The sequence below is a fragment of the Mustela erminea genome, chromosome 8 (genome assembly GCF_009829155.1).
Source record: "Mustela erminea isolate mMusErm1 chromosome 8, mMusErm1.Pri, whole genome shotgun sequence".
In the NCBI taxonomy this organism is placed as follows: domain Eukaryota; kingdom Metazoa; phylum Chordata; class Mammalia; order Carnivora; family Mustelidae; genus Mustela; species Mustela erminea.
The window spans coordinates 21,122,153-21,146,342 of NC_045621.1; the positions used below are offsets into that span (position 1 = coordinate 21,122,153).

The window sequence follows — 24,190 nt, forward strand, 5'->3', positions numbered from 1 at the left end:
ATTTAAGAAATTGCAGCACTTGGAAAAGACAAGTGTATAAAGAGAGAAAGAACTGGAACCAAGAAAAATACAGTTATAAGTAAAATAGAGAAATATTCATAACTTCCCCATTCGACCCTCTCCTTAGCCCCCTCTTTCCTGTCACTCACTTTAAAGTCTGTATTTGAAATTTCAGCACTCATGTTCAGTTGACTGAGGACTCACGACTGAAGAAAGACCCTCTCCCTCCCTGAAAGCAGAGAATGACATTGGTATTACCCAACAAATTGGCTAAGGAGTTTGTGTAGTGTGTTGAGCATTAAGGTCTTCGCAAGGATTACACTGAGATTTACTTCCGGGATGCAATTTTCACTTGACACTACACACATGTCAGCTAAGGATTCTGCCCTTTTCTTTTCCTCAATGACAGGAACACCCAGTGGTGCTGACGAAATTTATTGAGGGGGCCCGGGAAGTGGAAATGGATGCTGTTGGCAAAGATGGAAGAGTAAGTGCTTTATCCCCATCTCCTAGATCTCTGCCTCCCCATCACGTTTCTTCTACCTGTCCCCTCCGCCCGCCCCCCCCAACTTGGCAGTTTTGAAACAGATTAGAGGTCCTGATTTCTACAAAATCAGGTCTCTAAGAATAGTGGACGAGTGGCTCAGTCCAAAAATTTTCAGATTCACTGACAACTTAGTGTATGTGTCACGGGTATCATATATCCTGTGTTTCATATGTTAGGATTTCTCTTTGATGATATTCAAAATTAATTATCATCCTGTACTCCTCATTCTTCTTGAATAGATTTTTCTCTCTCATTTTCTTTGGTCTGTGGGTTTCCTTTTATGTTTCAATGGGTATTATAAAAACATCTAATACTTGTCTTTCTGAAGTTCCTAATTGAATCCCCAGTTTTTCTCCTCTCTTGATTTCCCAGCCTCCACCTTTTTATTGCATTAATAAAGACAAAACTAAACAGAGCCGGGTGGATAAGGATAATAACATAGAATTAGCTTACCAGATCACATCTGTATTTCTAGTACAATGAATGCCTCCAACTTCAGTGAAAAATGAAAATGTGAAGAATGCTTTCCTTAGGTTTGCTAGTTGTACTAATAAGGCATTTATGATTTATCTTGATATATAGGAAGTAATGTTTTAGGGAGTCCATGTCATTTTATTTGCTTTAATGAAGAAATTTTTAAAAAACTGTCCTTCATTTTCTACTTTGTAGATACTTCAAAACACTACTGAAAATGTGAAATCTTTTTGTCTTTTTGGTCTTGCAGATTAACAGTTCAAAGTAGGGTTGTTTAGATATGTGTATGTGTATATATATATATATACACACATCAGTAATGATTTCTTACTACAGAATCATATAATCCTGAGTTTAAGCACCCTTAGAAATCATTTATTTCAACCCCATACCCCAAAGGATGAAAATTCTCTTTACAGCATCCCCAGAAAGGGGTCACTTATTTTCTGTTTAACAACTTTGGTTATACAGAGCGCAGAAAGTTGTCAGACTGAAAGATGTCATATGGACATCTCATTTATTCCTTCTTTTGAGGTAAAGTCTGCTTCCCTGGAATTTTTTCATTCCTGACCTTCTGGCCTTCAGAATTGTAGAGCATATGTTTAATCTTTCCTCCTTTTCAATGTTTTAAATATTTGAGACTCTGGTATAAAATGAGAGCGATGTGATCTTACCAATGTCCACGTGGAGAATGTAAGACTAGCCTGGAGACATTTGTGTTTTTTTTCAAATATAATGCTCGTCTGTTGGCCTGATTTGGCTCCAGCTTGCTAGGATATGCTCTTAATCTAAGCTTCTCTCAGACATCAACCATTGCTTATCATCCTGGACTCCTTCTTTTGGAAATGATCCAGGTTACTCGCAATTTTTTTAAATAGTCACACTCCGAAATGGAAATAGTGCTTCAGCTATATTATGATTCTTTTCAGAGCTTGGTGGGAGTAGTGCCTCCCCATTTCTAGACACTATAAAAAAATCTGAATGCTTACTATGCACTAAATATCATGTCAGACACTATATATGCTTTCTCTCTTACCCTTACAAACATTCTATGAGACCGATACCATTGTTAGCACTGCCTTATCAGGAACCGAGGCTGAATAGATAAAGTACCTTGCCCAGGTCACAGAGCTCCTAAGTGACAGCAGGAGACTCAAACGTTACTCTGCTTTAAGTCATTTATAAATCTGATAAACAAGTTATCTCTATAATTTATTTAAGTCTTTTACAGTTACCCAATTATTCTCCCCGACTGTCAGCTTTATCACTTCCCAAAGACACACATGCTATTAACGTTCAGGTTACGGTGACTGAGACCATAAACTTTGCAGTGTGACAGATAAGGGCTTCAAATCTGACTTGCCATACAGCAGTCACATGCACTTGGGTTATTTCTTCTTATCTTGCCTTAGTTTCCTTACCTGTAAGAGAAGATAAGAATATTTTCTTCTTGCTTCCCCTTCTTTCTCAAATTTTAATTAAAAAATCTCTTGCTCTAGGGGCACCTTCGTGGCTCAGTGGGTGAAGCCTCTACCTTCGGCTCTGGTCATGGTTCCAGGGTCCTGGGATCGAGCCCCGCATGGGGCTCTCTGCTCAGCAGGGAGCCTGCTTCCTCCTCCTCTCTCTGCCTGCCTCTCTGCCTACCTGTGATCTCTGTCTGTCAAAAAAAATCTTAAAAAAAAAAAATCTCTTGCTCTAGATCTTAAGTCTTTTTTCTGGTCCACCTAAGTTATACACGCACCTCGCTGGATAGTTACTTCTCCCATCTCATCTAGTGTTTAAACCCTAACCTGGAAGGAAAAGATAAAGATCCCTCCAGTGCGCCCCAAATACTCTAGGTTCCTCTTTGTTCTTAAGTCAACATGACTTAGTCCAGCTGTCCTATTTTCCTGATTCCTACCCATTCTAATCAATGAACGAGGGAGGTCAGCTCAGCCACTGTCAGCTGCCCCCGGGGGTCAGTCTGTCACTCTACAGCGTGGAGGCGAGTCCATGCAAGTGGCTTTATGCGGTTGTCTCACCCAAAGACTCTGCAGAGTAATTGGTCAATGTTCCAGGCATCTGTTAGAATGCGGTGGGGTAGGGGGCTGGAGAGAGACAGGGTGGAGGGGCAGTAGCTTCCCTGAAGTAGGTGCCTGACAACTCTTTCTAAAATCTTCTCTTGGCCAGGTGATCTCCCATGCCATTTCTGAACACGTGGAAGATGCCGGCGTCCACTCAGGAGATGCTACTCTGATGCTACCCACACAAACCATCAGCCAAGGAGCCATCGAAAAGGTCATGATTTATCAAGAAAAGTGGAAAGGGAAAAAGCAAAGATTAAGAAAAAAATTTTTTTAACTAGGGAGCAATGTAGGACATGCCCCAGGTGAAATGCAATTATGAGGGGAATTTTCCTGTTCTGAGCCTGCTGAGTATTTTAGAGATAACAGTTTCCTTCCTGCCCTTTTGAGCCCACTTGCTTGTGGGCTGGGGTACCGGTTCTTGGGCTTCAGCCTAACAATCTGGAGAACTTGCTCATCTACAGATGGCTGGACTCCACCCCCAGTTTCTGATTGAGTAGTTCTGAGCAGGGCCCCAAGTTTGCATTTTTAACAAGTCCCCAAGTGATGTTGCTGTTGTTGCTGTTGGTCTGAGGACCCCATCTGGAGAACACTGCTGTAGATGATTCCCATGTTTGAAAGCCACTTAGGTGAGCGGCCTATAAAGCCGTGCCTCTCAATTAGAAGCAGGTATGCAGCAGTCACAGAGGAACCTTCTGGAACCTTTGTTTTCACTGTCCACCCTTACCCTCATCTCATACCAGCACTTTCTGATTAGGTCTCTTTCAACCTCTCCTTTGAAACCATTGCTTTAAAGACCTTCCCAAGAATGATGCCTCAGTACTCAGTAAGCTCTGCTAGGCAGCCTCAGAGACCATCATCTGAAATAATTCACGTGGTTGTTCCTTTACTCTTTAGGTACGTTAGGTCAGGCGTGGCTTTTTCAGTGAGGCTTACCCATAACCCTGCCATCCAAATCTACATAGGCCTGTCTGGCTTGTACACTGGGCTGGATTCTGAAGGTCTCACCTCGTTCTTGACAGGAAGGCAGCAGGATATATTGTAACACCTGCTGCCTAAGAGAACAACATCCCTGGATTTCAAGTGTGCTTTAGTTGATCATGTCAGCGTAAATGACCTCAAGAACTCAGATTTTTCGGCATCTCTCAGAGTTTGATATGCCATGGATTCTACTCCCTTTTATAACTAATTAAGCTGCCGAGTCCCTCTTGTAAAAGTAAGGAACAAGGAGCTCTTGTGTCTTGCTGTCAGCGACCCCTCATTGCATGGGTACCGTCTGGCTCCGGTTGCATGTAGGGATCTGTTTATGTGACATGCAGAGCTTCCTGGCAAGGAGACGTCATTTCTTTCTGACCATATCTCCCCAGGTAGAGTCCAGGGTAGCAGAAAAACACAGCAAAGAAGTATCTCTGGTCTCTTTGCAGTGCCGTGTAATTTCAGGGCTTGCTCCTCTCAGCAGGTAGGTTGTGAGATTGATAGGAAGTTTGGACTGCGGTTTCTGGGGCTGACGCAACTGGACTGACAGAATTCCATTTAGCCCTCAGAGTAAAACCTCAGTATGCAATGGCAGGGAGATAGGGACATTGGGCAGAAAGGTAATTTTGTCAAGCTATTTGTTCTTTTTGCTAGTTGGTTACGGACATTTATTATGTATTATTATTTTGTTGTTAGATGCCTGTTAGTGGCTGCTATTATCATTATTTTTATTAATATTATTGCCATTATGACTGTTATTATTATTAGTGGAGGTGTAGCTCTCTGTTAAAAGAAATTTTAAAAATCTAAATTTGAGGTGTTTTTGTGTGTGTGTGTGTGTTTTGTAATCAAGCTGTGCTCTTTAGCACTATGTCATTGTCCTTTCGATCTAGGTGAAGGATGCTACCCGAAAGATTGCCAAGGCTTTTGCCATCTCTGGCCCATTCAACGTCCAGTTTCTTGTCAAAGGCAACGATGTCTTGGTAAGAAATGCCGAGGTGCCTGAGAGGACACCAAGCTGTGTCAGGTTGTGTTGGTTTGTGCGCCTCTGGTGGTCTCCTCCGTGAGCGCAGACGGAGCAGCCGAGATTCCTACAGCTGTTCCTGTCTGAGTGTGGGTCGTTGCACAGTGCAGAAGGCCTGCCCTGCTGCAAGGCAGAGGCCTTTGGCGGCACTGAAATGTCAGTCACCTTGTGGAAAGCACTCTGACCCACTGGAAACAGGATCGCTGTCTGCCATCTGCAGTACAGAAAGACTGACACAGTGACTATCTGAGTACGTCAAATAGTCACAAATTGCATACACTGAAGTCTCAGATACTATTGATGTACAAAAACTGTTAAATCAATTAGACTAGTCTTAATTAGTCTATGTAATGTAACCAGTCAGTAACCAGAATTGGTTCAGCAGCATCTACTATGTGAAATCATATGGTGGCAATAAAGATGGATAAGTCACAGTCTTTGCTCTCAAAGATGTTCAGTTTGGGGAGGACTGGGAAGATGACTTTGTAGAAAACCATAGCATAAGTTAGAATATAATAGCTGCTGGAAGGAATGTACAAATACATGGTACTGAAGTCATAGAGAGCATATCTACGTGTGTATGTGTGTGTGTGTGCCCGCGTGTGGCTGAGCATGTGTTTGAGTGTTGTACCTGGTTTGGGCTGGATTTCAAGGGTGATTTTTGTATTTTAAGTGGATCTTAAAGAATGGCTGGAATTTTGACAAACAAAAGGTAGAGAGGACATTATAAATAGAACATCTAAGAGAAAATTTGGCACATTTGGGGAGATAGCAACTAGTTCAGTTTAGCAAGATCGTTTTTCTAGGTAAGTAGTGCAGGGCAAACTTGAAAAGTAAAATTGGGTTCAGGGAAATGGTACAAGATTACATAGAGAGATAGATTGAGGCAAGAGAATAGAAAGCCTTCAAGGACCAGACTTTCATCCGATGGCCAGTGGAAACCCAGTGAAGACTTTTCAGCAGGGACATGGCATTATCTGAGTTCTGCATTAAAATCTATCAGCAGTGTGTGGGGATGAAGTTGTGGAAAGCAGACGGAAGAAAGTCAGAATTCAAAGATACTAAAAGGAAACTGGTTAGCCAAAGTGCGAGCACGGGGGAGAAAAGGAAGAGTCTGGCAAAAAAAGAGCTGGCTCCAGTAAAAAACAGCTAGAACCCAGGTGACAGGGAGAATGTTAATATGTTGTCGTTGGATCTCACCATCATTTCTCTTTTTTTGAATTTTGTTGTCTGTCTTTCCAGGTGATTGAGTGTAACCTGAGAGCCTCTCGATCCTTCCCCTTTGTTTCCAAGACACTGGGGGTAGACTTCATTGATGTGGCCACCAAGGTGATGATTGGAGAGAACATTGATGAGAAACCCCTTCCCACATTGGACCATCCCATAATTCCTGCTGATTATGTTGCAATTAAGGTAACATTTGAAAAAAATCTATCAGTCATTTTTTTAAGTTTCAAGAAATTAAAGAAAAAATTTTTCATCAAAAATAATCTCGAGGGATGCCTGGCTGGCTCAGTCAGTAGGAGAGCATGTGACTTCATCTGGGGGTCATAACTTCAAGCCCCACATTGGGGGCTTACTTTAAAAAAAAATTTTTTTTTTAATGTAAAAAAAAAAATTTTGATACTTCATGAAATTTCTAACTAAAGTGCTAGACCAGGGATTTATGATGTTTCCTTTGAATATATACACAAGCAACTTTATATCAATTTTTATCCATTTCAAAAATAATAAAAAAAAATCATTTAGAATTATATAACTTCAAAACCAACTAGCTGAGTGAATTATAAACTATGATATTGCAATTGATACACAGTAGTGTTGGTTTGGTTGGTAAACAGAAATTCCGGACATATTTTGTTAGGATAAGGCTTGAATTGTGTCCCTTTGGAATTATGCCAAGACTTCAGAAATACGTGTGTCTTGTAAAAAAGTGTTACCTTGTGCTGTTGGTTAAATTCTAACTACATTGCCACCTTGCTTAGTTCCTATTTTCTTCAGCAGCTCAATTTTTCCTCTTGAAAGGCTGAAATAGCCATTGCTATTCATGGTGGTGCCCCAAAGGAAATGAAATTCATGGCATCTCTGTGAAGATTGACAAGGAATGTCTAAGATTTGCTCACTAATTTCCAATATAGATGTAATATTTTTTCTTTTTTTAAAGATTTTATTTATTTATTTGACGGACAGAGATCACAAGTAGGCAGAGAAAAGAGGAGGAAGCAGGGTCCCTGCTGAGCAGAGAGCCCGATGGGGGGCTCGATCCCAGGACCCTGGGATCATGACCTGAGCCTAAGGCAGAGGCTTAACCCACTGAGCCACCCAGGCACCCCTAGATGTATATTTCTAATAATACTTTAATAATAAAACCATTGAGCTCCTCTAGCTGCCTCAGCACACCCAGGCACAGAGTATTTATAATTATGACTTTACTTCATTAATCAAGTATGAGGATTAGTGAGATACTATATAAATATATTTGAATGTTTTAGAAAAAACATAAGATGGAATCAATTTATATCATGTGATGTATTTATGTGACATTTATATATTTTGGATGCCTTCAAAAGACTTCCATTCCTGTATGTCCTAGTGACATGAGTCATAATTGTATTACAGCTGAGACTCTGACTTCTGACTTTTATAGTGGAAGCTTTAAGTTGAAGCTATAAATAAAAAAAAAATATTAATCTTATTTAGCTTAATAATTTAGGACGACTTAGATTTTACAGTGCATTGAGATGGAATGTCACTTGTTATATTGGGGAAGGGTGGCAGTTTATTCCTGGAGACTATGACACAACATAAATTGTTAAAGCTTTCAGTGGGAATTATACGTAGGTAAAAAAAAAATACATAGTATTTCTTTGTTTGAGACCATAAGTAGAAGGCCCTGAAAAATATTTTCCACTCGAAATTCTATAGATACATTTCAAATCGATGTTTCTGAATTCATAGGCACAGAAATATGCATACACATATGTGTATGAAACAATATCCAGTTAAAAACAGTAACGAAGGACAGATATGCGTCTTTCAAAATGCACCATATCTTCTAGTTTACTTCTTTCCTAGTTATCATTGTATATGAATCTTGACTCTAAAAAATGAATGGCTTCTTTATAGACAGTCTTAACACAGGCCTGGGGGGGTGGATGGATGTCCCTGGATGAGAGCACAGAAAAGCGAGAGTAGAGAAATATATAACTTGACTAAGGATGACCTTGTGAAGTGACCCCGAGCTAGAATCCCAGGATAACTTGGAAGGGTACCAGAGTCAGAGAAGAGTCCACACTAGAAATACGGATAGATGCAAGAAACCAGGACTTGGTTCCTCACGAACTACACCGATAAAATAAATGAAGAAGAAACACTCTTATCTATGTTCTAGTTCACATGAAAGTTCTGGGGAGAAGTGTGCCCAAGCAGAATGTTTTTCAAAGCTTTTTAAGAGGTGTCAACAACAGTTTAATGTCTCAGAAGTCAGCTTACAGACAGACATTTCTGGCATGGTTGCCTGTTGCAAGTTCAAATGATCAGAAAAAGCAGAGGAATGTTTCCAAAGCCTACCAAGAAAAAAATGTGTTTGAACTCTGTGCTTGGGGAGACCAGTGCCCAGTAGACTTTGTTTGAAATCACTCCAATGTGTAGGCCAGTAGAAACACTGGACTAGACTGGTCACAGGGGCCCTATTTACAGAAATAATCTGTGATTATTTAACCCAAGCTTTTGGCCAAGAACTCAAGAAATTCTTGGAACAGAGTTTTAAAGCTGTTTTTCAAGTCAGATGCTTAGACCAAAGAGATTTTTTTATGTGTCTACCATAGCCTAAATGAAACCTGTGAGAGACGGTTCACTAAATATATTTATCCTCTCTTATTCCTTTTATACCTTTCTCTCACATATTTTTCCTCCCCATTATTTCTGACAGGCTCCAATGTTTTCCTGGCCCCGGTTGAGGGATGCGGACCCCATTCTGCGATGTGAGATGGCTTCCACTGGAGAGGTAACTGGTTAATGATCCATGAATGCTTTCATTAAATCTACTTTGAAATCTATGGTTTTATGAGCTGAGTATAATACAGTAAGTAAGTTATTAAATATAAAGGGGGACACAAACTTCTGTTATCAGAGTAAGTCTGAAAGGGCTGAAGAATTTTGAACTAAAGAGAAGTCTTGTACTTTCGTGGACCAGAGTCTAAATTTTCACACATATTTAACTCATTAATCTAATGTATGTGTTCCTAATTCATTTCCACATTACACATTGAGAACAGATTCCAAAATATTTCTTTACGTGTCTAAGTAAATATCTCCTGAGTCTTTCTGCTTTATTTTAAGTTTTCATTTCAAGATCTCTCTATAACAGCACTTCCCACCCCTACCTCCCTCAGCGTCTTGCTACTATGGAATTAAATCATTGGGCTTTTACTAGCAATATGTAGAATGACTGTACAGCACTGGAAAGATTACAGACCTAAACATTGTGGAATCTGCAGATAAATGCAAAAATCTCAAAAAAATTTGCAAAGCAACGTGAATCTCCTGGGGGATTATCTAAAACCTATAATGGGATTGGCCACTGGATGTCCCTCTTCACTTGTGTTGGGATTCTTGTCAGCCGAAGGTTTCTTAAGAATGTGAACCATGTTTCTTGTAGAGAACTGTCAGATTCTAGAAAGTTCCCTACATGTCAGTGTCAGGACATTTTATGAATCACCCAGCCCTTGACAGACTTACTAGATACAACCTTCAGATTCTCATCAGTGCACATCAGAGTGGCAACATCAGACTGTGAGGCATTATAGTTTCCTCTTGCTATTAAGGAACACCTGAAAGGGGAAAATATTTAATTACAATAAATATGTGATGTCTTATGTGGTTGCCTGGTTACAAGCAACATCTGTGCTGAGAGGTGAAGCGAGACAGGGAGGCAGGGAGTGAGGAATAAATGGCTATCTTGTTTGTATTTGGACTGGCGATTGCCTTCTCTTAGCTCCTTTGCTGCTGCTTTTAATTTACCAGGTGAGAAAACCTATCTTTAAAACGAGGGGCCTGCATTACGGTTGTCTGCTGTTTAAGGAGATGCTCTTCAGGCTCACACGGATCCCAGGGTCACTCAGTAGCAGGGCTGTTTTCAGCAGATCCGGGGTTCAGATCCGGGAGAGATCGGCTTTCCTTTGTGCTGTTTTCTCTAGTATGGCAAACTTATTTTCACGGCCTATGTCCATTCTGCCTCCAGACATACATTATTGGAGTTGTTGAAATATGAAAATACAAAAGAATTAGAAGCTCAGCTCACCTTTGTTGTGCTCTATTTCAGAAGTAGAGAGTTAATTCTTCTACTATTAGAGTCATACTTCCAGGTGTCACTGAGTGGGATGTTACAAGGGCTATTTTATAACTGAGATCAGAATAATAATTCTAGCTTAGGTGAAATCTCAGTTATGCTTCGAAGAGACATTTTCAGTGTTCAGATGGCCTGTTGTGGGACTGACTAAACCTTTACTTCTTGATCTAGGTAAGGGCTGTTTTATTTTTTTTAGTGGCAAGGTGGCTATGTTAGACCTGAGCTTACTTGAATATATGACTGTGTTCTGTGTTTTTGGGTTTTGTTTTGTTTTTGTAGAAAACTGCTGAAACCTCTTGTGTGTTGTTCTGTCTGCTTTTATGATGGGATTGCCTGGTCCTGTCAGTAGAATTTGGGTTTCATTAACTGAGGTTGATGTTACTGAGGCTAGTTGACCATTAATGGACCAAAGAAAGAGTTTGCTGAAAAGTAGCGTGTACTCGTGATTGGTTGAAGGTCATAGTCATGAGAACACCCTTTTCACAATAAGGGAGTCATTTGCTTAAAGAATGAATTTAGCCATCAGTGTTATTTACTATAATGGTGGTTCTGTACCTGTGCCAAATGATGATATGCATGGCAGAATCTATTCCCATCATGCTCAAATATACCACTTGTTCTATGGTTATGGGGGCCATTTGACTTGTAGTTATCTAATAGCACAATTACCCTCGCTGAAACTTCTGTGTATCCCAAACATTACATGTTAGTTTGAAATGGTTTTTATTCTATTTATTTATTTATTTATTTATTGACATAAGGCTGTGGTATTCAGAACTAAGCAGGGCATTTTGGTTCATTTTATGAAAATGATTTTAAATTGAGATTTTCATGAATTTATTGAATTTCTCAAAAAGCTTTCTCATAAGCTGTACCAAATGATTCCCAACCAATTGGTCAGCAGTTATGCATGTGTGCGACTGACCCATGAATTCACGCACCGTGGCATCGTGTACGTGACATATACTGTTATTTAAACATTAAGTCATATTAACATTTGGTAACTTACCACATTACGGACCAGAAGCTGTGATTTGTATCCAAATAACTCACAGTAGAATCCAGTTATGTTGCTCCATGGAGTGTTGTTGAATAGGGAAAGAATTGCTTATTCATTCATTATGCTTAATTAAAAACACAAGATACATCTGCCCTGGCCAGCTTTGTTAATCCCAGGATTCAGACTGCATGGTCTTTGGGCAACTCAATAAAAGCTAGCAAAGGGGTCTAGGAGTAAAGTGCTTTGATTTGTATTTGTTTATCAGTAAGAGCTGTTGACTAGTGTTTGCTGCTTCTTATTTTACATTTTAATTTATTCTAAACAGGTGGCTTGCTTTGGTGAAGGTATTCACACAGCTTTCCTAAAGGCAATGCTTTCCACAGGGTTTAAGATACCCCAGAAGGGCATCCTGATTGGAATCCAGGTAAGTGGTGTGTGGTTGTGTGCATGCCCCTGGGCACATGCTAGAAGTGGCTGAGAAAGGACCTGAATTGTGGTATAAAAGAGGGGAGATTTGTTTTAAGCTCCCCTAAAGAAAACAGCAACTAATATAAAAAATGGATGTTTGTTCTCTATACGTTCCCTGGGTTTTGCTTTTTTCCATTGTAGCAATCCATACAAATAAGTGAATAAATAAAATGAAAAGAAGGAAGGTCTCTAGTGAAAAGGGTATTCGTTCTGAAAAGGATTTAGGATGCCTTCAAGAGGAATCTCTTCTGCTTCTTGGTTACATCTTTCCTATGTGCTCTGCTCTTAGTTCTTCCTCCTTAGCCCTTGAACATATGCTTTCCATAAAGTTGAGTCTCACTTCGTCTTTCTCTCTGTCTCTGTCTCTCTCTTGACTTTCCCCTTTGCCAGTTTGTGTCTGTGGAATCCACTGTCCTATCCATAACCGTCACCTTTCAATCTTCATCCTTCATTACCCCATATTTCCAGCCATCTCTTGAATACCTCTATCTGATGTCTCAAAACCAACACATCCCCCGCGGAAGCTCTGTAATCCCTTCCTCACCTTTGTTCCTTCCTTCCTTACCTTCCTTCATTCACATTTCAACTTGGAAATACATAGATCTTCCACATCTTATGGTGGGGTGATGCCTCAGTAAACTTAGCATAAGTTGTGAAAATATCAGAAGTCAAAATGCATTTAATATACCTACCCTACCGAGCATCATGGCTTAGTGTAGCCTCCCTCAAGTGTGCTCAGAGCACTTTATGTCAGCCAACAGTGTGGCAAAATCTTCTAACACAAGGCCGATTTATAATAAAGCATTACATATCTCATGTAGTTTATTGAATACTGTACTGAGAGTGAAAAGCAGAATGGTTTTAAGTGTGTGGGTTGTTCGCCCTCATGCTCGTGTGGCCTGACTGGGAACCGCTGCTGCCCACATCACTACAGAGTATCCTACTGCGTATCACCAGCTTGGGAAAAGACAAAAATTCAAAATTCGAAGTATGGTTGGTACTGAATGTGTATAGCTTTCACTATTGCAAAGTTGAACTTTTTCACGTTGAGGACCATTTGTAAATGTCAAAGATCCAAACCCGAAGAAGATTTGGGCATTACTGGAGGGATTTTCTCACTCCTCAACTGACAGAAAGTTCTTGAAGGGAAGGAGCTTAATGGGCTTAAGAAAGTTAGCAGAGTCCATGGTATCCTGGGGAGGTTCTCGAGTATCATTATTTGGTAAGTCTTCTAAGTCAAAGCTAAGTGAAATAATTATAAGAGAATATCTTTATACAGTGCGAAAGGGTATTATTGCTTTATTATTGCTTTCTTAAGCAGTTGCTGTATTAATTATTATTGCTTTGCTTATTAATTTTTTATTATTGCACATCAAATGGAAATCATTTGTCTGTTCTGTTTATAAATTTCCTAAAAAATACTAAATACTTTCCACCTGGTCTTACAATTATATTTTGGATAAATTCTTGGGTCCTATAAAAACAATAGCTGGTCTTAAATATCACCCCTGCCGTACTTTTAATAAGCTCAAACCCTGCATGGTTACATAAAAATCAATAAAAATATAATTAGAACAGTACCAGGTATTCTCAAGCCCGTGGGTGATTATTATAGATACCACCTCATTAGGGTGTCTTCATATCAGCAAATTAGCCTCTGGAGACTGGATGTGTTAGTGGCTTTAGAGAAGTTTCTGCAAAGAGCAACTTGGAATTTTGGTTCATCAAGGTGCCGAAAGGGAGATGGAGAACAGTTAGAGCAGAGGCTAACAAGATAACTTGCAATTGTGAAGCTTAATGGCAGTTTGGAGACGCATCACACCATATGAGAGACTCATCATGTTATAAATGAGTATTAAGTATTATTAAGTCACAAGTATGAGAGTATTGGCCCAACTTCCAGTTATGGCTTAAAGTTTAATGTGAGACCTGGGGGCATTCAGAGGAGACTGTGCCCTTAGTCCCCGTCTTCACAACTAATCATAATAGTGCTAACATTTTAAAATACCAGTTTAAGAAGGCAGTGAGGTATAAAATTGTGCCTTGTTTGGTTCTAGTGCTGCGGGAAATATTAAGCAAAAATTAATTCGATCCCTATGAGGTATTTGTGTGATTTTGGCATCAGTGAACAGAATTTTTTGCTTTATGGTTAGAGAAAAAAAGAGGGTTTTGTAGGGTAAAAAGAGGTGTCTTAAAGGAATGAGGTTCTGCCCACTGAAGTTTTATCTTTCAGCATGTTCTTTTTTAAAGAGATCAGTATGGCAGCAGCTACATGACTTCTTATAACTTTATACTTGTGTGTAAGTGCACAACGTTAGGGCTTTAGATATGTGTCTATTTTAATTATAAAGTTTAAAAAGTATATTTAAAAAAATGTTTAAGGGATGCTGGTGTGGGGGGGCTCCGTTGGTTGAGCATCTGCCTTCGGCTTAGGTCATGATCCCAGGATCTTGGGATCCAGCCCCACATCAGGGTCCCTGCTCAGCAGGGAGTCTGCTGCTTCCTCTGCCTCTGCCTGCCGCTCCCCCTGCTTGTGCTCCCTCTCTCTTTGGCAAATAAGTAAATAAAGTCTTTTAAAAAATAAAGAAATGCTTAATATAAAATTATATTTAATAAAGTATTAGTAGCTATGATAGAATTGATTAGCAGGAGATGGACGAGAGTCACTTTCTGACCTAGTCAGCGTGGGTGGCCAGGAAGAGCTGCCCCTCCCGGCAGTTCAAGGACACGCTCTCTGTTACCATCTGGTGGATTGTCACTGAGAGTGACTTTTAAAAACGCGTCATAAATTTAGCTGAACAACATGACAGGATATACTAACTGGAGCATTAATAGCTAGAAAACTCACTGGGTATCTTCTTAGATAGCACGGGACCAAACCTAACCGAGGCCTTGTATACTCAGACTTCCTAGGGACGGTGGACAAAGTAATTCAGGTTCCATATTTTCAGTATGCATTGCACTTCTAAAAAAATCATTTTATTTGACATGATTCTGCATGGTCAGAATAATTCACTCGTTCAAATATATAAAGTCAGAAGCGAGAAGGACCTAAAAAAGTACTGCTAATATAATACAATATATGGACATTAGGGGCCCTATGCTAATATGCTAATGGGCATTAGAACCAGTAAATACAAAGGAACACAGTTAGTTGAGTTCTTGAGTGAAGTTCTAAGAAAGAAATCCACCACTGAATTTTGATTTCTTAAGATAATCATTAATTCAGCCTGATGCCGTGTAGGCTTCGTGCACAGATGAATGCTTGTAGCCAACACCACTGCAGTTAACTTGCTTAATTATTCCTCCATGGAGAAGTGAGGAAGATAGTCAGGACCTGTCCCATTTATTTGAGGGAAAGGCCTTTTCTCTGATGTCCCCAACTTGACCCACTTTCCTGTGACAAACATAAGCATTTGATTGAAGATACCTTAACTCATTCATTTTCACAACAGGTTGCAAGAAAAAAAATTGGGGGAAAAGAGAAATTACGGAGGAGAGGTAAAAATGACTCTGAGCCAGGAAACATTTTTTTCCCCTTATTTTTGGTAGTTTAACACATGTTTTAAATAGTAATGTATTACTAGCAAGTATCAGCCACTTCTCAACATCTAGTAAATAGAGTTTGTGTGTGTGTGTGGGGGGGCATGTGCATGCTAATTTGTTGCACTTCAGTCTCCTAACCTCCTCTTTCTCTTCTCTTTCCTACCCTACTCCTTTACACACACAGACCTTCCGTTTCTGCCCTCCCGAAGTTAGATCCTATGGGACAAATCACCTGGGGCATTTGAAATATTCATAACATCAATTGTGTATAACTAGAACTTAGGGGGAAAAAAGTCAAGATTTAGATTTTGTCAAAGGATTCTTGTCAACTATTACATGCACTGGGTCGCTAACAAGAGGCTTTCCATAGGCCCAGATGCTAACATAAAAAAGGCATAATGTAGGTTTATATGGCAACAAAATCCTCCTTTATTTTCCTGCAATACTTCCAGCCTCCTTTCATCCCATCAGGATTTATTTTTAGTCGCTATGAGTCGGCAGTCTGCCTTGTTTTGAAGTTTTCTGGAACACCCTTTAACAATGAATGATTTACTCTAGAGTAGATCAAGAGCACTCACTGTCTTTTCGCCTCTGATTGGGCTATTCAGCGATGTTTGTGGGGCGGCGCGCGCCATCCTGACATCTGCGGCTTCAGCCCTGCTCCGAAACACAAAGCAAGCGTTTTATTTGAAAAAGACAACGCCGAGTGACATGAATAACCTTTTATCTTCAATACAGAATCATTAGGAACAACCATATAGTTGTTGATGCAGATGTCCCCGTAGAATCCACAAGTACCACACAACATTAACTGGGCTTTCTGTTCCTCGGCCAGAAGTTGGAATAATGTGAAAATGATAATTGGAGGAAATATGGTGGTTTTTTTTTTTTTTTTTTTTTTTTTCATTTTTAAAGGACTTCCTTTCTTATAAACATTTTCCAGGAAATAAATCAGCTTGTACTTTTCACCTTTAGGAACAAATGGTTTCTTACCCAGGTATTTTCAATCAGCTATTAAATCTGGGGCTACTCAGATGCAAGCTGACAGCTGTAATTTCTTTTTGTGGAGAGGCTGTTTTATGTGTCACAAGTGTTCAATACATGTTTGATAGAAGTTTATAATGTGGCTATGAAAGCCAACACCCCAGACTAGAAGGCAGAGTGGTTCCCCGGCTGGGAACTGCCAATACTGTCATGTTGGATATTTATCTTTTCCACTTGGGGGACAGCATTGAAACAGCTCCATAATGAGGTTCTGACTGGTGTCTGCAGGTCTTAGAGGACTTGCTGACTTATTTTACTTTAAAATAGCAAAGAAAAAAATTACATTCTGGTACTTCTTCCTCAACATTTTTCATTGTGACTTTGGCCAAGGTTAATGGATCTTCACCTCAAATTACAAAATGAGTGAAGGATGGTTCTCCTACTTTTTCTTCCCTCCTCCTCCTAAACTTAAGTGTGCATCACCGGGAGGGTTTGTTAAAATGCAGATTATTGGGATCCACTCTCAGAGTTCTTGATTCCACAGATCTAAGGTGGGACCCAAATGTTTCTACTTTGTTTTGTTTTGTTTTTTAAAAAGATTTTATTTATTTATTTGAGAGAGAGTGACAGATAGCAAGAGAAAGCAGGAGCAGGTGGGAGAGGAGAAGCAAGCTCCTTGTTGAGCAAGGAAACGGATGCAGGGCTAGATCCCAGAACCCTGGGGTCATGACCTAAGTTGAAGGCAGATAGACGCATAACTGATTGAGCCACCAGGTGCCCTTTAACTTTTGTATTTTAAACAGATTTTCAGGTGATACTGATTTCCTAGGGAACAACATTTTGAGAATTGCTGTACTGGTGAAATGATATATTTTTTATTTTTAAAAAATATTTTATTTATTTATTTGACAGACAGAGATCACAAGTAGGCAGAGAGGCAGGCAGAGAGAGAGGAGGAGGAAGCAGACTCCCTGCTGAGCAGAGAGCCCGATGTGGGACTCGATCCCAGGACCCTGGGATCACGACCTGAGCTGAAGGCAGAGGCTTTAACCCACTGAGCCACCCAGGCGCCCTGAAATGATATATTTTTAAAGATTTATTTATTTATTTTAGAGAGAGAGCATTTGGTGGGGAGGGGCCGAGGGAGGGAGAGAATCTCAGTCAGACTCCGAGCTGAGCAGAGAGCACACACAGGGCTCAGTGCCACAACCCTGAGAATCACGACCTAAGCTGAAACCAAGAGTTGGACGTTTAATCAACTTTACCACCCAGGTGCCCCTGAAACTGTATTTAAGAAAATGGTTTCAATGTTATGTTATCACATGGCTATATATTATTAGTGACATCTTGCTAGGGAAAAAATTTAAGAAATTGAGAATAGTTTGTTCAATACACGATTAGTGTATCAGTTAATAACTTGTTGGAGAATTTTATGTTGCATCTTCTAATGTGCTCCGGTGCTTACTTAATTAAGTCTGTCCTGTGTTTAGCAGAAGGTCACAATGTAGTGTTCTAAATCAGGGAGATTCAGAAGTTCATTTAGAATATTTCATGTATATTTACTATATTTCAAGGAACCTTGAAATGTGAAGAAACCTAAAATGCCATCTAATTCAGCCCCTGCTTTCCAAGTAGAATCAAGCTTGAAGAGTCATTGTCCCATTCTTCTGTCTAACCTACTCTTAAGGAGGCTGCCATATGCCTCATTAAATTACTCTAAGGTCACTGAGTTACTCTGATTTTATACTTCTATATTTTCTTTTCTTTACGTCTAGGCATGAGCTTCTTGCAACTAAGGCCCATTTCTTCCTGTTTGGTCCTAAGCAGGAATGGAAAGCTACTATCCTGGGCATGGTTACAATTTGTGTTCTAGAAGACTGTCCGTGAATAACCCCTGAGCCCGCCTTAGCTGAGATTCATCCAGTCGCATTTATCTTTTCTATTTGCCAATAGTTTCCTCTCATAAAACTGCAGTTCTGGGATTGAGAGAGCCTGAATCCAAAAGAATTTTATATTTGAACATAGTCTTTGGAGTCTTTTCCTAGGATTTAGATCTGTTCTCAGAAAGCCTCTGCAAGTAAATATTAGGAGGTTTTATGGGCTGAACATTATCAAAATTGTGCAAGGATCTTGATATGTTTTATTATCACAATTCTTAGTTTCTTTGAGGCTCTGAAATAAGATCATCTCCTTGTTTTTTTTTTGTTTGTTTGTTTTGTTTTGTTTTGTTTTTTAGCTGTTACCAGCATGGTTTCTAAATAGATTATAAAACATGTACTGTAGAACCAAATTATTTCATCTGTTTGTAAACTTTTTACAAGAGAAAACAGTTAACATGTTTAGCCAAAGGCAGAATAGATACGTTTTTAACCGTGTGCTGTTTAGCTTAGTTACCCAAACATTCCAGTTAATGAGGTCAAGGTAAGGGATTGACTTTTGGGTAGGCCACTTGGCTTTTTTTTTTTTTTTTCTCTCACCCTGATCACTGTCTTGCAAATACTGGTTTGTGGTCACAGGAAGGAGTAAGTTCAGAATGGAGGAACCCTGCTGAACAATGTGCAGAAGTCCAGGGAAAGTGGGACCTAGCCACCAGATGGGTCCAGCTAAGGCTCTAGGAAGTTCATAACAATGGGCTCTAAGAACATATCTGAATTGGGAGATGGAACCTGAGGAAAGCTTGTCTGGAAGTAAAATATATGTGAGCAAAAAGCTGGCTATTTTTGAAATATGACAGCCAGTAGAGGAAGTCAGGCTTGGAAACTAGTGTCCAGGGGCGGAATCTAGTCTCTGGGAGGCTGAAAAAACAAATGTTTTAATAATAACAATGAATACTTAATGAGAACTATTAATGGGCAAGTAACTTTGTACAAGAACTATTAATGGATTAAGTTCCTATACTGACACTTTTAAGAAGTGCTTACTTATAAACTAACTCATTGAATACTCACAATGACCCTTTGACACAGATACTGTTGCTATTCCCATGTAACAGATGAGGAAAGTACATCACAGAGGGCTTAAGTAAGTTTCTCAAGGTCACACAGTTTATTGTAGAGTCCCAAGAAAAGATACACTACCATGCTCACTGCCATTTTAAAAAGGAAGAAACGGAGACTCAAAGACATTAATTTTTCTAAGGACACACTAAAAATGAATGGTAAAACCAGGATCTCAAAGGCAGCTTAGTGACTCTAGAGCCCATTCTTTCATTCTTTACTTTAAAGTTAATGCAAACTTGAGTCCAAAATGGTTGACTTACTGAAGGGAGGTATGCGCAAGCTGTTAGGACAGGTCCCAGTCAACTAAGAACAGGACCAAGTTAGAATTCAGCGGGTAGAACCGGTTGAGCAGGCAGAACCATCAACAAGGCTGACCTGGTGTTGGACTCCTAACCCAGGTGTGTTTAAATTCTCCCTGACCTGGAGAAGGATCCATGTAGGACCAAGGTGGATCTTAATCTGCAGACAAAGTGGATTAAGTAGGGAGTGGAAGAATTTGAGGGCAAGGTGAAAAGTCAGACTGTAGAGAGCAAGACTATGTGGATGTAATTTTACCTATAGGGAGAAATCAGTAAGAACTTGGTACTCACTCTAGGAGAATGAGAGGATCGAACTTGTCACCTTTGAATCTAAAGCACCTGGCAACATATGGCATTGCCTCTGTAATGGCATGAGAGAATAACGTATTGCACATGACTAAATAAAGAGCGGAATATCCAAAAAGTGAATTTTGTTAAATTCTTTTTATTTCAGCAATCATTCCGTCCCAGATTCCTTGGTGTGGCTGAACAATTACACAATGAAGGCTTCAAGGTACGTGATATCAATTTTTTTTCAAGTCGTTTTCTGTAAGCCCTGAAATCCATTCACAAAAGAGAACATTAATGAATCTTAAGGAATGAAATAGCTCAAAATATATCCTTTCAACTTGAAAGATTTAACTAACGTGACAGTTTCAAAACTTCCATAGAATAAAATTATTAGAAAGACTAGTTTTAAGTTATAACAAAGGTACCATAAACTCCATGGGAGTTGGCAGCTAAACACTTAGAAAGTTTACTTTACGCAGGATTGGGACAAAGGTCCAATGAATTTCCTATATATTTTTTCTTTTTCCTTTTCTTGTTTCCGTATGAAGTCATAGTTTCCAGCTGTTGCAGTTATAGGCAAAACTTCTTTGCCACAAATACCACTTTCTTCTACTTTATGATTTAAGTGACAAGTGTGTCCCACTAGGTTTCTTTGTTCCATGAAAGCCTTCCCTGTGATTCAGTAACTGACTTTTCCATTTTAAATGCAGCTCTTTGCCACGGAAGCCACGTCAGACTGGCTCAATGCCAACAATGTCCCTGCCATCCCAGTGGCATGGCCGTCTCAGGAAGGACAGAACCCCAGCCTCTCTTCCATCAGAAAGTAAGAACTGGGGCAGAGTTCTATCTTCCTACAGATAGAAGATTAATTTTGGGGAACTAGTACGATGTGAATACTTCACCTTACCCTATTGCAAGTCTTTTAAAAGTCCTCTTAGCCGTTTCAGATGAATAAATCTGTGGATTATAGTAAAGTTTCATTCTCATGAACTTTGCTGTTACTATAACATATAATGCCACATGTCTATATATTGATACATAGCATCTTTCAAAATATTTTCTAGTAAGGATGCTTTCCTGAATGTACAGCAAGATCTCAGTGATGAGAGTCAGACATGGAGAATGTGATACAGCACTTTTTATTTTAGATTAACCTTAGATTGTATGTAGGTGTGTGTATCAAATATAAGATTGACCAGCTGCATTTCACTGAGGTCTGTGTGTGAATCAATTAGTCCAATTTATTGAGCACTTGCTATATGCAGGAGGCTGTGGTGAGTGCGAGGATAACACCAACCATTGAATTACCTAATTTACTCTTCTCTAATCAGGCTGGTTATTATGCCTCAGGCTATGTCATCATTAGACTTGGTAAGACATATTATGTTAGTGCACAATGTGAGTCTTCAGGAATTCCATTACATCAACACTTAGAGAGGTATGTGGCATAGGTACGTAAGAGAAAATTCTCAGTTATTCCAGGATATTACAATCTGTTAAATGGCCACCATTTGTTTGGGCTCTCAAGAAGGCAACCTATAGGTAAAAGTCTGGGAATTGGGAGTATGGGCGTGGAATGGACTTCAATACTGGAGAAAAACCTCCTTGTAAAATAAGTAAATACCTATCCAATTACCAGTTCTTCTATGGATAGATAGCATTTGGGAAAGAAAAAAACCTTTCCATTTACTTAGTTAGACTTCCATCAGAATTCTTTCAAGAACACAATAAAAAAATTAATGTAATTTGAACATCTCTTTAGGAACAGAGGAGGGCAGATGGCAGTCAACTCCGTATGACTTTGACTTGAACGCACAAGGGAATAATTACGTTAGTATTTTAAAAACTAATTATAAAATATACATTGCCACCTACCAACTTTTGTTTATTTTGATTATTCTTCCAGATTGATTAGAGATGGCAGCATCGACCTGGTGATTAACCTCCCCAATAACAACACTAAGTTTGTCCACGATAATTATGTGATTCGGAGGACAGCTGTTGACAGTGGGATTGCTCTTCTCACCAATTTCCAGGTATGTTCTCTTCCTCAGATACAGCTATGTGCAGGCTTTTATTTCTATGTCTCCCTTAAGAGTATTCATCAACATATACATGTCCCTCCCCTCTTCTTCCCTTCTTGTAACATTCAGAATAGAGAAGAATTTTTAAATAGAATCTGAAATAATGGTGCTATTATGGTAGGTCATGGCCTCACAGACAGTTGGTGATCAAGCCATTGAGATAATCAAAAGCCACAGAGAGCCATTCCTACTCATTAGCCATGCAATTATCTTTTAAATAAAAAGCGTGGCGTGGCATGGAATAAAGAGACAAACTTTTATTCCATTGTTTCTAAATGAAAGCCATCATAAAAGAGCAACAGGTTAATGATAATTGAGGATCCAAATACAGTGCAAGCACTTGTCCAATTCACAGAAAACGATCACATGTTTAGTTCCACTTGGACATGACCCACCAAATTTATCGCAGAGAAGAACTGTACTTCAAGACTCAGTGACTTTTGACACATTGTATCCCCCCCGCACCGAGTCCGTTTTAATCCCTGGGGGGAATTGAGGGGCAGGGATTAGCTTACTCATGATAAGGTCTGAAATATAGGAGACAGTCCTGATTAAATAAAAATTTTTGTGTCTTTCATCCCATGTCCCTTTGGAAATTGGGAGCAGAAACTGACCTTTTGCTCCTGCTTCATTAAATCTCACTTTCATGTCATGTGGGTCACTAAGATTCCTACCCTTCTGTTTTCAGGTGACCAAACTTTTTGCTGAGGCTGTGCAGAAATCCCGCAAAGTGGACTCCAAGAGTCTTTTCCACTACAGGCAGTACAGTGCTGGCAAAATGGCATAGAGAAATCAACGCCGGGCTCCAGCCGAAACCAAGCCAAGCCACACCGGATCTAAAGGAACTGATTCCCCAACCGTCTTCCACGGAGACAAATACTGACACCAAACTATTTCAGTTTACTTGGCTATGCCTTAACATTCCTTTCTTTCACAAATTGTCGTCCGTCCCTTTTTACAAACCTTTCTTAAACTCCTTCCTAAATAACTTGTTCTGCATGAGAATTCATCTATTTTCTAATGCCTTATTTTTGGCAAACTTACCTCTGTGCTTATTTGCAGCTAACATTTTATGGTGCTGATTAATGATGATCAAGGTAGAAAACGTCGCTTCTCTATCTTCTGAACTATTACTATACGTATTTTCAAGACACTATTGTCATTGGTTTTAAACAGCATCTGCCATACTCAGGACATTTTAACAAGGCAGAATACTACAAAAATTTGTTAAAATGAAATATGGATTTAATTTATGAACTTCTTCATCATGATTTTGTGTAAGGCATCTTTTTGATACTCATTCTCAATTATCTGGCTCACCCAGGAATCTCTCTATTCCTTTCCACAGTACTGAACTTGAGAAGTGACAGAGGTCTTTAAAGTATGGATTTCTTTAAAGGACACTGGTTTGTAGTTTTGTGTTTTGGAGTATGTCTGCAGAGAGTAGCTGCCGCTGAGGTGGTTTTCTGTTCTTGTTTTCCTTTGGATTTAACCTGAGCCAAGTGAAATCTTCAGGTTGATGTCATCTTTTCCCACCTCCCCCCACTGGTTTTGGCATAAGTTGGAAGTTATGTTCACCGCCTTCAGATTATGGATTCTGTTGATCTACTGAGCCCCGTACTGTGCTATGAACGCCACACATTTTAAGCACAAGGTTTCCATTCCTTCTGCCTATAAGAAAAGTGCTTTCTACAGGGCAGCCTGTGTCACTTTTAAACTTTTTGTGTTACTATGTGTGCTCTAATTGTAAACTTTTAAATAAAATGCTATTAAGAGGCTGTACATTTGTATTCTTGCATTTATTTTATTTTATTTTATTTTTTTAACATTGACTTAATTTCACAAAATCACTTCACTACTCTGATGAAACGCAGTTTTGAGCCAGGATTATGGCTTTTTCTTTAAAAGCCATATAGGATATGAGTGAGCAAATTAATATTAAAAATAAGAACACCTAGGCTGTTACATTTTTTTTTGTTCCCTCACCAAGTCTCATTAAAAAAATTATTATGTTTTTTTGTGGTTATATATTGTCTTTGATCTCAATCTTTTCAAATGTATACAGCTACACACTGACTATAGATTG

At 39.3% G+C, this 24,190-nt stretch overlaps 1 protein-coding gene across 1 annotated transcript in view; it reads left to right on the forward strand.

Annotated features, from left to right (window-relative positions):
* Window positions 1-23,886, forward strand: part of CPS1 (carbamoyl-phosphate synthase 1) — a 123,680-nt gene extending 99,794 nt beyond the window's left edge. The window contains exons 29-38 of the mRNA XM_032354679.1: window positions 410-487; window positions 3,191-3,298; window positions 4,953-5,042; window positions 6,326-6,496; window positions 9,015-9,089; window positions 11,759-11,857; window positions 20,184-20,243; window positions 20,731-20,843; window positions 21,927-22,056; window positions 22,793-23,886. Coding sequence (XP_032210570.1) covers window positions 410-487; window positions 3,191-3,298; window positions 4,953-5,042; window positions 6,326-6,496; window positions 9,015-9,089; window positions 11,759-11,857; window positions 20,184-20,243; window positions 20,731-20,843; window positions 21,927-22,056; window positions 22,793-22,891 — 1,023 coding nt within the window. The 3' untranslated portion in view covers window positions 22,892-23,886. The remainder of the gene's footprint in view (window positions 1-409; window positions 488-3,190; window positions 3,299-4,952; window positions 5,043-6,325; window positions 6,497-9,014; window positions 9,090-11,758; window positions 11,858-20,183; window positions 20,244-20,730; window positions 20,844-21,926; window positions 22,057-22,792) is intronic.
* Window positions 23,887-24,190: the final 304 nt, after the last annotated feature.